Source organism: Penicillium manginii, assembly GCF_028828005.1.
Source record: "Penicillium manginii strain IBT 31320 chromosome Unknown utg000005l:1.0-5665137.0:1.0-5668048.0, whole genome shotgun sequence".
Taxonomy (NCBI): domain Eukaryota; kingdom Fungi; phylum Ascomycota; class Eurotiomycetes; order Eurotiales; family Aspergillaceae; genus Penicillium; species Penicillium manginii.
Genome location: NW_026643106.1, coordinates 3867950 through 3886537, shown reverse-complemented (window position 1 = coordinate 3886537; position 18588 = coordinate 3867950). Strand labels below are relative to the sequence as shown.

The following is an 18588-nucleotide window of genomic DNA, read 5'->3' as shown; positions in this document are numbered from 1 at the left end:
AGATAGGATAGTCTCTTAGTCTACTTAGAATTAGATAACTTTTTTAGTAAGAATCTAGATATTACAAAATAGATTATTTAGGACTAATAGAAGAAAGTATAGTATAAATACCTATACTACTTCAATCTAATAATATACTTAGAGAAGAAGGAATATAGTAAGTACTTTTTCTTCTACTATATTAAAAAAGGGATACTTACCGATAACCCTAAACTAGATCTTTTATCTAATAAGTCTTCTCCTACAACTACTAAGATATACCTACCGTCAAGTATACAATAACCTACTCCTAAGATAGATACTAATCTTCTCTATAATATCTAAGAACCTATTAATAGGAAGTAAATTCTAGGAGGACTATCGGAGGTATTATCAGAGGTAATATAGATTCTATTTCTTTTATTTCTTCTGTTATAAATCAGCCAAGAGACAGCTAATTTTTCGAGAAGGATAGTATATAGTAGGGATTTCGATCTCAATATCGGAGTCAGGTAACTAGGGCCTTAGCAACAAGGCTACCATTTAGTTTCGAGGGAATAAGTAGCATTTATTCTATAGTATTAATATCAATATACATATTTTCCCTTACAAAATATTCTACTAAGGTTGCTAAGGTTGTAGTATCAATATACTACCTAGGTAAGGTTCTGTCATTCATTCAATTGTTCTTCTATAGCATCACACTCCGTCTACTACTCTCCTATACTCTTCAAGTGTGGTGGTTTTGTCCCCTTGTGATCGACCTGTCTGCTTGACAGACAGCCAGCGAGCATTCCCATCTTTCAGTATATACTTATAGACTTATAACTTAGAGAATTTTTCTTAATAGAATATTATAACTCAGTTTTTATTAACTATAAAAAAGAGTTAGTAACTATTTAAAAAATACTAAAATAAGAATATACTTACTATTTTTAGGGAGAAAATTATACTTTACTTATAAAGAAGTAGATAATTAGAATTAACTATCTCTAATTTCTCTAAGAGATAAGTTAGTAGATCCTTTTAAAAAAGTACTATAAAGTAGAATTTCTAAAAGTATAGTTTCTATATAAATCTCTAAAAGCTAGTTATATAGGAAGTAAATAGTCTAAAACTATTTCTATAAAAATTATAAGTTTCTTCTATAGAAGTAATATTACTAATTTACTATACTTATACTATATAAAGTTATTAAGAATTTAAGTAGTTCTTTATCTCTACCTACTAAATAGTATCTTAAATAACTATTTAAATAAGAAATTCTTAATTAAAGTTAGTTATAAGATATTCTATTAGTAGATTTTTATCTATGTCTAGATTAACTAACTCTACAAAATATTAGTAAAAGTCTAAGAAGAAATAAAATTAAATATAACTTATAATAGATATAGAGATATAGAGAGAATAAGATTTTATATAGTAAAGATTACTTTAATATATAAGTTACTAGTAATAATATTAATATAAAAATTTAATATTTATAATCTAGGGAGACTGTACTAAAATATTAATATTATTATACTAAAAAATCCATAAAAATAACTTACTTATCTTAAAGAAGGAAATAAGTAGATATAAAAACTAAGTAGAAAAGAGCCCTAAAGGTAAAAGATTAGATAGAGAAATAATAAAGAAGGAAGAATAAAAAGAAAGGAAAGTTATGAATCTACTAAATATATACTTAACTATTTTGTAGAAGCTACTAGTATAATAATAAATTATATAGTTACTGAAAGAGAGTAGTAAAATAAGTAATAAGTAGTAATTATAACAAAGAATAAATATCTCTAAGGATAATATAATAATAATATAATATCAATTACCTTTTTTATTTATTCTTTAAAAGATCAGACCAAAAAGGATATATACAAACCACACCTTATTATCCGAAAGCTTACAGTATAGGATATTTACTTAAAATACAAAATATAATTCACTTAGGTAGGGGAGGATATAATCCTAGAAGTACCTTACAGACCTATTTCGGTCGCTATACTCTAGTAATCTTAGTATATATAAATCTGTAACCCTCTGATTGTAATAGAAAATGTTCTTTTACTCCTAAAATCTTAATACTATATTTTTATATAAATAGTAGTAAGGTTTATAAGTAGATAATTATTTTATTTTATATATATCTCTATTAGATTTTATTACTAATACTATTTTAATAAATTTTAGTTCTAATATATAAAAATTTAAAGATACTTTCTAAGATTTTTAATTAGATTTCTAGTATTTATCCTAATAATATTATAATAACATAAGGTTTTATTTACTAGTTTACAGTAATCTAGAGTAATTAAAAATTAGTTATTATTTTAAATTATTTTCAATAATCTATAATCAAGAATAGAAACTATAGAAAATTAAGATTAATAAAGATACTAAAAAATTAATTTATCTTAAACTATTCTTAAAGTAATAATAAAACTATATTGTAGATTTTACTTCTAAAATATTTATTATCAATAAATTATCTTTATTAGAGTTTTTTAACTTTAATTATAATTAGTAATTATGAATATTATACTATAAACCCTATAATAAAACATGCTGAAACTCTGGCTATAACAACTGACAGATGGCGCCCATAATCGGTTCATAGTACCCATGCTTACACCCAAGGTGGCACCCGTGCTTACGCCTAAGTGGCACCCGTATTCGGCTGATAGCACCTATACTGGCACCTAAGCTCACCAATACCCCACTTATAGTGTCTGTATATCGCCTAAGCCTACCTATAATAAAAGCTAGGTATAGCTATAATACTTGATATATATATAGGATCTACTCCCCTATACAAAGAGATATAATAACAAACAACTCATACAACAATACAAAATCAGCAAATATTGTAAACACCGATCTTCTTCTTGAATTAACCAAATACCTTCTTCTTTATCCAACTTTCCCTAGGCCTATTAAGACCTACCTAGTCTCAGAGTAATATTTAGTAATTTAGATTTCTTTTTTTTAGTATTTAATTAGTTTTTAATAGATTAGATTAAGATAAATAGAATTTTTCTTTATTATTTTTATTACTTATTTTCTAAAAAGTTATCTTAACTATTTTTAATTATTTCTACTAAGATACCTATAAAATATAGATACTTACTATACCCTATAACCCTAGTATATATTCTTAAAGAATAGAATTTCTTAAAGTAGAAAAATAGTCTAGTTATATTATATAATATTAGAGAAAAGTTAATAAGTTTTAGAGATATTACTCTTAATACCCTTTATAGTAAGTATACTATAATGTTAACAGAGGTCTTATAGATAATAAGTATATTCAAGAATTGATAGTAGTTAGTAAGCTAAGTTACCCTATTATATAAAAATATTAGTAACTAGAATTAGTTTATAAGAAACTATTCCTAATAGTTTAGTTTCTAACAGGAAAATAATCCTATCTATTACTTTAAAATATAATACTGTATATTATTAGTCTCTAATTTTCCTACTACTATATAATAATTAACTACTAATACCCTAATTAACTAAATCTATATAAAAGAAACTCTAAATATTTACTCTTAGAAAGATATATATAAAAATAGTATTACTATATTATCTAGTCTCTTTTTATAGCTTAGAGAAAATCTTAATAGAGAATATTCTGAAGAACTTTAGTTACTATGAATATTACAAATATTACCGCTGTCTAGGATATACAAGCCTTAGAGTGCGGGAGCTTATCTAAGTTATGCTAGTGCCCTAGGGGTCACTATACTAGTGCTCCGGGTGTAACTATACCAATACCCCGGGGGTTACTATGCTAGTGCTCTGGGTGTAGCTATACTAGTGCCCTGGGGGTTACTATACTAGTACTCCAGGTGTGACTGTACTAGTACTCCGGGTATAACTATACTAGTGCCCCAAGGGTTACTGTGCTAGTATTCCGGTTACAACTATGCTAGTACTACTGCTACTATGCTAGTACTTCTAGTACTAAGGCCTAATACTTAATAATACCAAGACTTAGTAATATTGTCTAAGCCAGCTAGTATATATAATCTTCTTCCCCCTATACACAAATCATAATAATCATCATCTTCGATTATTCTCAACATCATTCTTATTGATAACCACCAATCTTATATAACTACTACCTAATTAGTAGTAGTTGAAGCTATTCCCAACTTTCCCTAAGCCTATTAAGACCTACCAAGTCTCAGAATATCTAAATATATATATACCCAGAATACTTAGTAAGACTATTTTTAACTATATATAGAGAAGACTAATAAGAATAAACTAATACTAGTATTATATAATATATAGAGAATATCTTAGGAGTAAATATTATAAGATTTTCTGGCTAGATATCTATCCCCTAATATAGTCTTATACTATATTAGAGGACTATAAGATCCTACTACTACTAAGAAATAATCTATAATTACTAATCTAATATTATAAAAGATTTAGAAGACTAGTATTATAATCTCTATTAGTAAGCTACTTAGTACTATATCTTTTATTCAAGTAGGTATCAGAAAAGATATTAGTACTAATACTATAAGTTAGAGACTTACTAAAATTATTAACTAAGTACCTATTAATACTACTACTATAGATCTATTTTAATATATTAATACCTAGTTTAAGGATATCTAATAAAGAGCTTATTCTTAGTTTATATTCTTTAGTCTTAATTATAATAAATATATCTCTTAAGTTACTGATTTATCTATAAATTTCTAAACTATATAGATTACTAATACCTTAATAAGAGCTCTTTAGAAATATATATAAGGGTTTATATATATAATAATAATAATAATTAGTAACTAGATTATTAAGATATTAATTAATATAGGTAGTATAGTTAATATTATCTATTATAGAGTAATAAGATTTATAGGAGTTTTACCTAATATAAGACTAAAACTATAGCTTTAGCTTATACTAGTAGATAAAGATTATAGAATTAGTATTTTAGTATACCTTAAGCATCTACTAATTACTATTAGTAGAGTTATAGTAAATTCTTATATAATAGTAAAAGATTATATTACTAATAAGTTACTTTTTAGTTACTTATAGGTAAAAAATTATAGGGTTATAAACTAAAGAAATAATAGATAACTATATTATATATACTATTTTTAATGAAGACTATATATATTAAACTTTATTTATTATATATTACCCTAGTAATAGTAGGTCTATCTTTAAAAATTAACTATAGTCTTAGAATTTCCTAACTTTAAATAATAAATAGGGAATATAGATATATTATTATCCCCTACTTTAGTATTACTTATAAAGATCTTAATTCTCTGCTCTAAATTACTATCTTCTAAATTAATTATATTTTCTTTATTTTCTTCTTATTACTTTCTAAGTTCTTAGAAAATAAAATTTTTCTAGTTAAAAGTAATTAAAAATAATAAAATCTTATAAAAATATATTAATTATATTAAATTCTATATAATACTAGTCTAGGATTTTCCTATAGAAAAACTATTTTTCTATTAGATCTAATAGTTATATATTAGTTATAGTTAATTAGTTATCTAGAAATACTATACTACTTTCTCTCTTAAGAATATATCTAATATATAGTTACTATAGGATAACTATCCTAAATACTAGTTTTATTACTAAGTATAGATTAATATACTTTATAAAAGAAAAGTACATAAGATTTAATCTATAAACTTATCTAATTCTAATAGAATAATCTCTATTAGTTACCCTAATTAGTAGTAGGAATATCTTAAGAAATACTATACTTAGTACTATATATTAAATATTCAAACTAAATTTAATTATTTACTAAAACCTTATATCTCTATAATTATAAGAGAAGTATATCTTACTTCTAAATAAGAGATTACTCTATTAGTAAGAAAAGACCTATTACTATATAAGAGGGTACTTTTTTAGAAACTCCTTATTAAGAAAAAAAAATACTAGTCTAGGAATAAAAGTATATTTAAAGAATATATAATAAAGTAATATCTCTATAGTATATTAAAACTATCTTTTATAAAATATAGTAGTATATAGGATTTAAGATTCTCTATATTCTAAATATAATAGTTATTAAAATACTATATAATAGATTATAAAAAGATATACTTAAACCCTATAATAGTCTATACTAAAATCTATAGTTTCTTATAGATAATAAGTAAACTAATAAATATTAAATAGTTAATATAGCTATAATAATTAATAAAGTGACTAAGTAAGATACTAATATACCTCTAATAGTAAATAAATTTATAGAAGAATTTACAGAAATAGTAATAGTATCTTTAGTTAATCTCTTCTCTAGTTATAATTAGATTAAACTATATAAAGATAATTAAGATCTAACTATAATCTAAATATCCCTAAGTCTACTTTATTAAATTATAATTCTCTAAAAAATAGTAAATTTAGTTACTTAGTTTTAAAATATAATATCTGTTATTCTATATAGTATCTTTAGTACTAAAGTTTATTTTTTTCTTAATAATATTATAATTAAGAGTCTATAAATAATATATAATAAAGAATTTATAGAAAATAGTAATTATTAATATATTCTTAAATATATTTAGAATCTTAATAAGACCCTATATTTTTTAGAACTAGCTAATACTATTATTTTAGCTAAAAAGTCCTAATTTCTAATAAAGAAGATCAAAGTCATTAGTTAGGTTTATAATATTAATAGTAAAAGATCTAATAAAGTAAAGGTTATAAAAGTTATATAGTAGTCTATTCTATTATCTAAGAATAAACTTTAATTATTTATTAGTCTTACTATCTACTTTTATATTCTAATTAAGAGATTTTAAATTATTATAAAATCTCTCTATAAGATATTATAAAAGAATATCTATTTTATATAGGCTAAGATATACTAGGTAATTTTTAAAGAAATAAAACTATATCTTTTAGAGTTCTCTTTAGTTCTATCTATTAATTATAACTTATATCTATTTCTTATATTTATAACTATAGATATATTAGTAAAAGAATAGAGTAGAATACTTATATAGATTTAAAATAATATCTATAAATCTATCTAGTATAAATTAGGAGTTTAGTTAGATACTAAATTAAAATATAATACTAGAAGATTAGAGTATTATACTACTTTAATAATATTTAAGAAATTTTATTATTAGTTATATAGAGTATACTTTATCTTAGAAATAGATACTAATACTTTTATTACTTAATTAAACTATACTATAACTAATCTACCTAGTATACTTATTATATATTAGATTATATAGATTTAGCTTTTTAACTTTAATATTAAATATATCTCTAGTACTAGTAATAATATTATAGATACTCTATCCTACTAGCTACTAACTAAAAAAAATTTATATAAAAGAGACTAAAAATAGAATATTAATAACTTTATTAATCTAAAGACCCTATATCTCTAAACTAGTTATTATTCTATCTCTACTAATATTAAAATTCCTAGTAATTCTAATATTAATATACTATATAAAGGATACTCTTTAGAATTAGAGTAAATTATAAGATATCTAATAACTCTTTAAAGACCTAGCTATATAAGCCTATCTAAATTCTATTTATTTAAAAGAAAATATATAAAGTTTATTATTTAAGAATATTATTTATTCTAATATATTAAAGGTAATACTAAATTACTCTACTATATACTAGATAAAAAGAAGAATTAATAAAGTATATTAGAAAGTACCTATAATAACCTTAGTTAGAAAGAATAAGAGACTATCTATACCTTAATTAAGTATTAATATTAGTAACTTTATATATATATATAAAGATATATTAAAATATATTAGAACTTATTCTCTATATTAGATAAGAGCTCTAAATTACCTAAGTAAATCTACTATTATTATATAACTACTATTACTCTTTAATAAATAGTATATTAATACTACTTAGATACCCCTAGAGAATAGTAGAAGTATTATTATTTAAGTAAGAGACTCTATTAATAGATAGTCAGAAATAAAAGTATTATATTCTATAAAATTAAAAAAATATTACTTAATTTATTAAGAAAGATATTATTTATTATTATAAAGTTCTCTAGAAAATAGTAATTAATATAGGACCTAAGAATTATAGAAGTTTAATAACTTTTCTAGAATATAAATAAATATTAAGAGTAAAAATTTCTGTATATTATCTAAATTCTAATAGATCTATTAAGTATATAATATAAATAATAAAAGATATACTTTTAAAGATAATAAAAGAGTATCTAGTTAATAATATAGCTTACTAATATAAGAGACTATAACGTAATTCCCGGTCACCCTGGCCACCCCATCAGAAAATATGTTAACCTACCAACCTACTAACTTCAACCAACTACCATGCCACTAATTCGCTCTGAATCCTTACAAAAATTGGCCAATCAAGAGGGCAGGATCTTATTAGCCCTCGATGATATTAAAAATGGCTGTATCAAATCTATTCGTGCAGCAGCAAAGCTATACGAAATTCTACGTAGTACCCTACAAACACGTATATGTGGTGTAGTCTCTATCGCAGAGAGATGTAACCCTAACTATAAACTAACCCAATTGGAAGAGGATTCGCTTGTTGATTGGATTATCTCTATGGATTTACGTAGAGTAGCCTCTAGGCTAGTTACTGTAGCTAAAATGGCTAATATCCTACTAACTGCACGTGGTAGCTACCCTCTACCTATAGTTGGTAAGAATTGGCTATCAACCTTTATAAATTAATGTAAAGAGATTCGATTACACTTCTCTAGGTAATATAACTACCAGTATATACTAAACAAAGACCTAAAATTGCTATGAGAGTGGTTTACGACTGTACAGTATATTATCAATAAGAATGGTATATAAGCGAAGGATATCTATAACTTTGATAAGATAGGATTTGCTATGGGTCTTATATCTATATAGAAGATGGTTACGTAAGCTAAATACTATGGTTGGCAATTGATACTATAGCTAGGAAATCGTGAATAGGTTACTACTATCGAAGTAATTTATATAGATGGCTATTTGCTACCGCTATATATAATTTTTAAAGGTAAAGTTACTATTACTGGTTGGTTTGAAAACCTACTACAAGATTAGCAATTTGAGGTATCTAAGAACGACTGGACTACTGATGAGATTGGCCTACGCTGGCTAGAAAAGCTATTTATCCTATTAACGAATTTATATATTTATAGCTAGTTTTGGCTACTAATCCTTGATGGCTATAGTAGCTACCTTATACCTTAATTTAATAGAGTATACGCTAAAAACAATATTATACCTCTTTATATGCCTATATATTTATTATATCTACTATAGCTACTAGATATTGGCTATTTTGCAGTGCTAAAGTGTATGTATAGTCACTTTATAAGCGATCTTGTATATAGAGGATATAACTATATCGATAAATTCAATTTTCTAGAGGACTACTAATGTATACGGCTAGAAGCCTACTAACCTAGCACTATTTAAAATAGCTTTATAGTTAGTGGCCTAGTACTAATCAATACAGAAAGAGTACTCTCAAAGCTTAATATCTCTCTACGAACACCTATACTACTAAGCAGCCGACTAAGTAGTAGATCTAGCTAATTTATACCAAAAATACCTAGAACTATTACTTAATTATTCAAACAAGCTTCTATATTAAAAGATCTACTAAAGTGACAGTTAATAAGTCCTCTAAGCCTATTAAAAACTATCTTGGATTGACTTATTAAGGGTCACTACCTATTACTATATAATACTGTATTACTTGTACAGGATAATACAAATCTATATATAGTGAATGAGAAGATTATTAAGAAGTGTAATCGGTTATATAAGCAGATACCCTGTGAAGAGGGTTTGACTGTTGAAGAGGGCCTATAGCTAGTTGTACAGCTTGATTTGCTAGCAGAAGCACTAGTAATAGAATTAGATATATAGGGTGAATTTCCTATTCAGGTAGATAGGCTGGCTACTAGGGCTCTGCCTAGGTGTAGTGGGTGTAGGGAGATTGGCCATAGGATTAATATATATAAAAATCGCTATATTTAGTTGAATTAATGGGTGTTGGTTGAGATAATTGATCTTGAAATTTTCTAATGGGCGTGGGTGGCCAGGGTGACCGGGAATTACGTTAGAGACTATATTTCTACTCTATTCTAATAGCTAATTAATTTACTATTAATATAATTACTAGAATTAGCCTATTTTTCTTTCTTTATAAAAAGAATCTAATTATACTAATTAAATTATAAATACTTACTTAGAGTATACTATTATAATATAAGGTATAAGATTAGAAGAATTTACTAATAATAAGAATATAATAATCTAAAAGATAAGAGTAAGATATTAAAAAAGTAATTATCTATTTATACTATTTAAAAGAAACTAATATATACTTTTTTAGTAATTATTATTTTCTTTAGAATAAGAGATTAAAAAAAAAATCTTATTCTTTTATATAACTTAATTTATAGAATAGACTATAGTTCTAGGATAAAACTATAATTCTATAAGTTAGAACTTTATTAAATTTATATAGTTAAAAATAACTTATATTTACTAAGTAAACTTAATAGTATAATACTAAAGAATTTAATATATTAACTAGAGTTATTTAATAAAGATTAACTAAAGAAATTCTATTCTTAGAATAACCTAGATAACTATAAAAGATCTATATTATTACTATAATATAATTCTATTAGATATTTTAGAGATTAAAAAAATTATATTAATAGTTATATATAGTAATAATATAAAATATAAGTTAAAATACTATAAGAGTAATTAATATAATAATAAGAAAGACTATTACTAAGGAAAGTAAAAAGATAGACTATCTTATTTAGAATATTATTTTCTAGTAGGGAATTAGTATCTTAGTACCTTAGTATCTTAGTACTTTAGAGTATTTATATTTAACTAATATAGATATAGATATAATCTTACTTTTTTTTATTTTTATTTTAATTTTTTCTAATATCTCTTTTCTTACTAAGTTCTCTCTTATTACTTTTTTATTATTTTTATTATTTTAAAATATATTTTTATATATTCCTAATACTACTAAATCTTTCTAAAACTATAAAGAACTATCTATAATACTATAACTATTTAAAATCTAGTAATTTAACTAAGAGATAGCTAGATTAGGAGGAGAGAAAAGAATCTAGTTCTTTGTTTCTATAACTCTTTAAATCTTATAAATTCTTTATTTCTCTAAAAAAGTTCTTACTTACTATTATCTCTTTAATATAATCTTTAGTACTATCTTTTCTTTACTCTTATCTTAAAGAACTATTTAAATTATCTTCTTTATTATATAAAATATATAAAATATATACTAAGATATCTAATTCTAAGATAGTAGAAAGCTAAAATATCTTTACTCTAATAAACTATATAGTTACTAGAAGCTCTAAGATAGAAAAACCTATTTCTATAAGTCTAATTATTAATAGTAAGAGAATCTAGATAATTAGGGAAATATTTAATATTCTAGAAAGATCTAAATCTTTAAATAAATATAGTCTTACTCTATTCTATTATAGAAAATTAAATAATATCTATAGTATACTTAGTAATAGTATCTATAAACTATTTAACTATATTAATTCTACTAAGTTATAAAAGAGTTACTATAAAAACTATAAAAAATTCTAGTAGTAATAGGAAAAAGTTATTAAGTTTTAGAAGTAAAAGGAAAAAAATATAAAGACTATTAAGAGAATCTAATAATAAACTATTATAAAATAGAATAATAGAGATTCTATAGGTAAAAATATTACTAAATTCTTCTATTAGATTATAAATTAAGTATTTTTAGAGAAAGTTAGTAAACTCCTAAATATAGATATAACTTATAAAAATATAAAACTATTTAATAATTATATTATTAAGTAAAATATATCTTTAGAAAAGAAAGTAAAGTATTGAAAACTAAATATATAAAATCTAGTAACTTACTTAAGACTTATAAGAGCTATATTCTAATATTAATTAAGTAGAAGTAACTTAATTATACTAGTTTTTAGATAGACTAGAATAGATTTATCTACCTAAAAGAAAAAGATTTTAATCTTTCTAGAATTAAACTAAGAGTATATACCTTATTATAATCTCTAGAAAAGAATATTTTCCTACTAGAAAATATTATTACTACTATTAATAAACTAGAAAACTATAATATAGAAGAAGATAAAAGTACTAATAGTAATAAAACTCTTATTAGTACTCTACTATTTATAGATATAATAACTAATAATATAGATCTTAAAACTAAATTAGAGAGTAATAAAAAAAAATATATTATTTCTTTACTATAGTAATAAAAGTTAAAAAAGATTACTACTAAAGAAAGTAATAAGAAAATAATTACTTCTACTAATAATTATATAAAATATAGATATTTATTATAATCTTCTATACTAATATAAGTCTTTAAAAAAAGAATTTCTTAAAGAAAAAGAATAGTCTAGTTATAATAAAGATAATTAGAAGAAAACTAGTAAAATTAGAAAACTTTACTATTAATACTCTCTATAATAGATATACTAAGGTATTAGTTAATTATATTCTCTAATTATATTAGTATATTAGATTATAGAATTAGTTTATAAAAGATTACTCTTAATAGTTCAGTTTTTAGTAGAAAAATAGTCTTAGTATCTATTACTTTAAACTATAGTATTATATCTCTCTTATCTCTAATTTTACTACTATTATAGAATAACTATTAATTAATACTCTAATTAACTAGATCTATACTAGAAAGATCTCTAATATTTACCTAGTAGAGAATATATATAATAATAGTAGTACTATTCTACTAGATCTTTTCTTATAACTTAGAGAAAATCTTAATAGAGAGTACTCTAAAGAATTATAGTTATTAATCTACTAGAAATTCTAAATATATTATTACTATATAAGTATATTAATAGTAAAGATTAGATAACTTTATAGAATATAGTATTTAAATATTTAGTAACTAATTTAGTAAAATCTTTCCTACTATATAGTATATATATTCTTTTAACCTAATTATATATAAGATCTAATTTTTTATCCCTCTTATACTAAAAGTATCTAGATTAGTAAAAATACTAAGTTTTAATACTTAGATATTAATATCTAAGATTATCTTAATATAGGATAGAATAGTAATATCTTATAAGAATTAGTATTCTTTACTTAGGAAGATAAATAAAACTATACTATAATATTAAAAGAGATATATAAGATAGAGTATCTTACTAATTAGTAAAAGGGTATTTAGTTATATAGTCTAGTTTCTAATAGTTTTATCTTAGATATTAAATCCTATATATAGATAAAGAATAATAAAAAAAAATATAGTATTAAATAGACTTATAAGATTTATAGTATTAGTAATATATATCTTTCTCTTCTATTTCTATCTTATAGATTAATAGATCTAGCTACTATAGTATATAGAACTAGACTCCCTTAATTTATTACTATTTAGAATAACTATAAAACTCTTAATTATACTAAAGTTAATATTTAGGAGAAACTTACTAAGATATACTATATATAAATACTAGTTACTAAGATATTATCTAAATATACTTTTTTATAGTATAATACTATCCTATTTTTTTTTACTACTAGAGTATAATTTTAAATATTATAATATAATATTCTAAACTACCTAGTAAACTAGTAGAGATAGGATAGTTCTTTAGTCTACTTAGAATTAGATAACTTTTTTAGTAAGAATCTAAATATTATAAAATAAATTATTTAGAATTAGTAGGAGAAAATATAATATAAATATCTATACTACTTTAACCTAATAATATATTTAGAGAAAAAGAAATATAGTAAGTACTCTTTCTTCTACTATATTAAAAAAGGGATACTTACTAATAACTCTAAGCTAGGTCTTTTATCTAATGAGTTTTCTCTTATAGTTACTTAGGTATATCTACTATTAAGTATATAATAACCTATTTCTGAGATAGATACTAATCTTCTCTATACTATCTAAGTACCTATTAATAAGAAGTAAGTTCTAAAAGGATTATTAGAGGTATTATTAGAGGGAATACTAATTTTATTTCTTTTATTTCTTTTGTTATAAATCGGCTAAGGGACAGTTAATTTTTTAGGAAGGGTAGTATATAATAGGGATTTTAATCTTAATATCAGAGTTAGGTAACTGGGGCCTTAGCAACAAGGCTACTATTTAGTTTTAAGGGAATAAGTAGTGTTTATTCTATAGTATAAATATTATTATATATATTCCCCCTTTTATAAAATATTCTACTAAGGCTACTAAGGTTATAGTATTAATATACTACATAGGAGAGGTTCTATTATTTGTTCAATTGTTCCTACATAGTGTCACGCTCTGTCTACTACTCTCCTACATACTACATGGGTGGTGGTTTTGTCCCTCTATGATCGACCCGTCTGCTTGACAGACAGCCAGCGAGCATTCCCATCTTTCAATATATAGGCCTATACCCCTAAAGTAGAGATAGATATAGACAAGAAGAAATAGGCTCCTATTAATATATAGTATAGTATAAATAGGTATCAAAATACACCTTTATTTTTGTTTTCTTTTTATTATCTTTCTTTCTTTTATTATTTGACCAAGGAACAGTCAAATTTTTAGGGAGGGTAGTATATGATAGGGATTTCCGCTCTTAATATCGGAATGCCAGAGTTATACAATTAAGGTCTCAGTAACAAGACCATCTTTTGTTTCGTAAGAATAAGTAGTATTTATTTAATAGTATTAATAACAATTATATATATATTCCCCCTTATAAAATATTCTACTAAAACTACTAAGGTGACAGTATTGATATAATACTTATAAAAAGTTCTATTCTTTGTTTAGTCAATTCTTAATAGTGTCACACTTTGCCTATCTCCTTCCTATACTCTGTGAGTGTGGTGGTTTTATCTCTTGCGATCAACCTGTCTACTTAACAGACAGCCAATAAGTATTCCCATCTTTTATTAATTAGATATTCTTATTTTATAAATGAAATAACTTAATAAACTTATCTATCTTCAATAAGTCTTTCTTAATCTTTAGTCTATAGTTATATTCAAGTTAAGATAGATAATATTTTATTACTTTTTTACTCTTAAGTTTTTATAGTCTTACTTTAAACTATTAAATTTACTTTTATTATTTATATTTCTTCTAAAACTAGTAAAAATAGATTAAATTAGTATTGGATTTATCTATATTATTATTAGAATATTTTTTATTAGTTATAGTATTATTAAATTTTAGAAAACCTTTTTTCTATAAGATTATGGTAAATCTAGTAACTAGGATTATAGTATTAGTATTAGGAAAGTCTTAATAAAGATTTAGATTATTTTTAATTATAATATCTTATACTTCTAGTAGGATTCTTTAAATGATACTATTGTAGCTATTATAACTAGAGGTAGATTAGTATTAGATAGATTTTAATAAGTATTCTAGCAAGAGATCATCTTATAATTGAGATAGTTAGAAGAAGAAAAAATTATAATTATAATAGTTAAGATATTAACTAGGTAAGGTGGAAATAATATAGTAGGGTAGATAGTATATTTAATATTAATCTATATTAGATTAAGACTTGGTCGGAGGGTTCTAGATTATAAAGATTTTATATCTCTTCTAAGTCTGATTTCTATCTCTTACAAAGTAGTATAATTAGAGTAGTATACTCCATAATTGATACTGCCAGTTTATATCAGATCTGACCTATCTTAATACAGTCTAAGGTTTTCCCTGTTACACTTTGACTTTCTAGGAAATAGATATCTTAGATATTCTAAACTTATTTTTCTAAACATTAATATCATTCTAGATAAATTTCTCTCTTTAGAGATAACAGAGGATCCAAAAGAATAAATAGTGTAAATATATCTATAATTTATAATCTCCATCAGTGTATTCTTCTTACTCTAATTTAGCCAGTAATAAGAGATAGCAGTTTTATTATAGAGACTATTTTTATATATAATAAAACCTTAACTTATACTATATATATTATATGTGAGTCACTGGCTAATTAAGAGATAAGAACAATAGAATAGTCTTTATATTCTCTATATAAAGAACGTTTTGTTAGTTTTAAAAGTAAAATTTATAAAATTTATTCTGAATTACGTAGTAAACTATCATATAATAAAGAGACTAGGGAGCTATTAATTAATATTATAGCAGTGGTATGGTTACAGATAGATATAGGGTTATTTGAGAGACTTACTGATTTGAAACCTTGTCGCATAATGGCTGTTATTGAAGCAGATGGATGGTATACTAAGTATTGAGCTTCAATTTGATGATATTTGCGAGGTTTTTGCACGGCAGAAAAAGTGGCAGAAAGATTTGTGAGCAAATGGGTCGGACGAGTTATTTTGGCCACCCACTGTAATAGTAATTCCTGGTAATTACTGGTAATTGAACTCGCGAGGTCGTGAGGTCGTGAGAGTCAACTACAACCCCGCGACCTCTCCAGCGGCGCGCCGGCCTAATCAGGAATAGTATGTACATCAAGTAATAGGACACTCCTATATCGTCACAATCATAGATCACTATTGGTGCCCCTGCGCACTCTCTCTGTCAAACACAATTCTACGCTGAAAACATCAACATGTGTGCTCCTATCCGTTTCAAATGCAGCATCTGTCAGGCTGCGGTTGTTCCAAGAAACATCATATTTGTCGAAAAGATGCATTACCAGTGACCGGAGTTGCTTGTCTGCAAAATACTGACCGAGGCACTTTCGTGAACCGTAGCCAAAAGCGTTCATATTTCGAATAAGCTGGTTATTCCAAAGTATTAGCTACAATTTCCCTGGTACAGGAGAGATGAAATAAATACCTCTATTGGACTTATAACTTTGAATCTCATTGGCTGATATTCTCTGGCGTCAGGTCCCCAGAAGGGGTTCCGGATGTTAAGCCCATAGGAGTCGGTAGTCACACTGGTCTGATTCAAATAAGTTGAATGTAGTGAATCTTATTAGAGTATAGTCACCTACATGCTTGGGTATGTGGTACCCGCCAAGCTCCTTGTCAGTAATTGATGCCTCGGGCAAGGTAAAAGCTATGGCTTGTTAGCTTAATATTCGGGTACAGAGTGATAGTTTAGCGGCATGAGCATACGCAGAACAGGTTGCAGGCGCATTGCCTCCAAAAATGCATAATGCAAGAGCGTATCTTTTCGACCAAGGTACTTCTCAATGTCATTTCGATGCAAGTCAATCTCGGCCAGAAGAGCATCCTGGGTCGCACGATTATCGGCAAGGAAGAGACAGGTTGTGGTGATAACGTGGGAGGTCACATCTAGATTGGTGTAAGTCATCTCAGTGATGGTTTGAATGAGCTGTGTTGTGATAAAGTTAGCTTTTATTGAACAAAAGGAGCTGTAATCTTACCTCCTTCTGGGTAATGGTGCCTTGGTGCACATGCTTCCAGAGTTGAGTGATGGGCAGATCATTTCTATTCTGTCTTGCCTGAGCAATTTTGTCATTGAATGAGTCCCAGCGGTTGAGAAACTCCTTTGTTGCTTTGTATTCAGTTGGGGTATGCATCCAGTATCCGAGCCAGCGCCTGAATGGACCGTTCTCAAAAAGTAAAAGCAAAGCTTTAGAGTAAATTCCCCCGATTTCGAGTAGCTCGGCCTTCTCTGTGTCCTCCATCTCACCAAAGAAGACGCGACTTGTCTCAAGAAGTGGGAATGGCATAAATGTTCTGGCAGCGGAGATAATGAGTGGGTCGTTCGCGCCACCTTTGTCTATTCGTACATTCGGAATGCTAGCCACAAACTCCGACCCGGCTTGGTTGATACGCGGGATGTGTTTGACAGCAACACTATTCGACACAAGCGGATCAAGGATTTTTTGGAAGACTCTCCATCGATCTCCCGAGACGAAGCCAACAGCTTCGCCTAAAACCGAATTGGTTACCCAGCCACTGCGACGGTGAAAAGTTTTGTTATGGGAATTGGCATCCTGGTAAAACTTGGCGACATCTTCCGGGGTTGTTATTACGCTTTGTATATTGATTCAGTACAAGTAATCGTCAAAAGGTGGAATCACTAACACTTCGGCGTGCAAGCCTGTCCAGATACGATAGATCTTGCCATACTGGTGTGCCCACTCGAATGAGTACTTGCGCGATTGGAATAAACGTTCTTTCGAGTTGCCGAATGGATAAGAGAACTTAGGTCCATCTAGAAGACCTTTGTTATCGATACTTCGGATGATGTTTGTATAATGAAGAAATGCCTGGCTTTGAATTAGCTACGATCACAACACCGACAGACAAACTTTTACATTGAAGATAGTGCTTAGTACCGCTGGGCTTTGAATAATAAAAAATGCAACGATCGCAAGCCCTATTGTAGAGGTAGCCAATAGAAAATTCAAGTCACCAAATGGCGCAATATAGTTTGTGATTGGGGCAGTTTTCAAATGCGCAGGAATGAGGCCCGCGGCCCAAAGATCGTCGAACTTTGACCCCATGGCGAGTTTTCGAAGTGACTTAGAATTTTCAAAACGGGAATTAGTGCATCTGAATGGATATGTATGTTTCAAAGTAATAGAGAGTTTCTATTATTCAAATTGTGTCGGCCAGTAAA

General features: G+C 25.7%; 1 protein-coding gene across 1 annotated transcript; it reads right to left on the bottom strand.

The window, feature by feature from the left end:
* Nucleotides 1–16903: 16903 nt before the first annotated feature.
* Nucleotides 16904–18472, bottom strand: N7533_007823 (cytochrome P450 monooxygenase GliC2; the record flags this gene model as incomplete). Its single annotated transcript, XM_057104473.1, has 6 exons — nt 16904–16930; nt 16988–17052; nt 17112–17331; nt 17384–17999; nt 18051–18235; nt 18305–18472. The coding sequence occupies 6 exons, from the start codon at nt 18470–18472 to the stop codon at nt 16904–16906; spliced, it is 1281 nt and encodes a 426-aa protein (XP_056959430.1).
* Between the last annotated feature and the right edge of the window lie 116 nt (nt 18473–18588).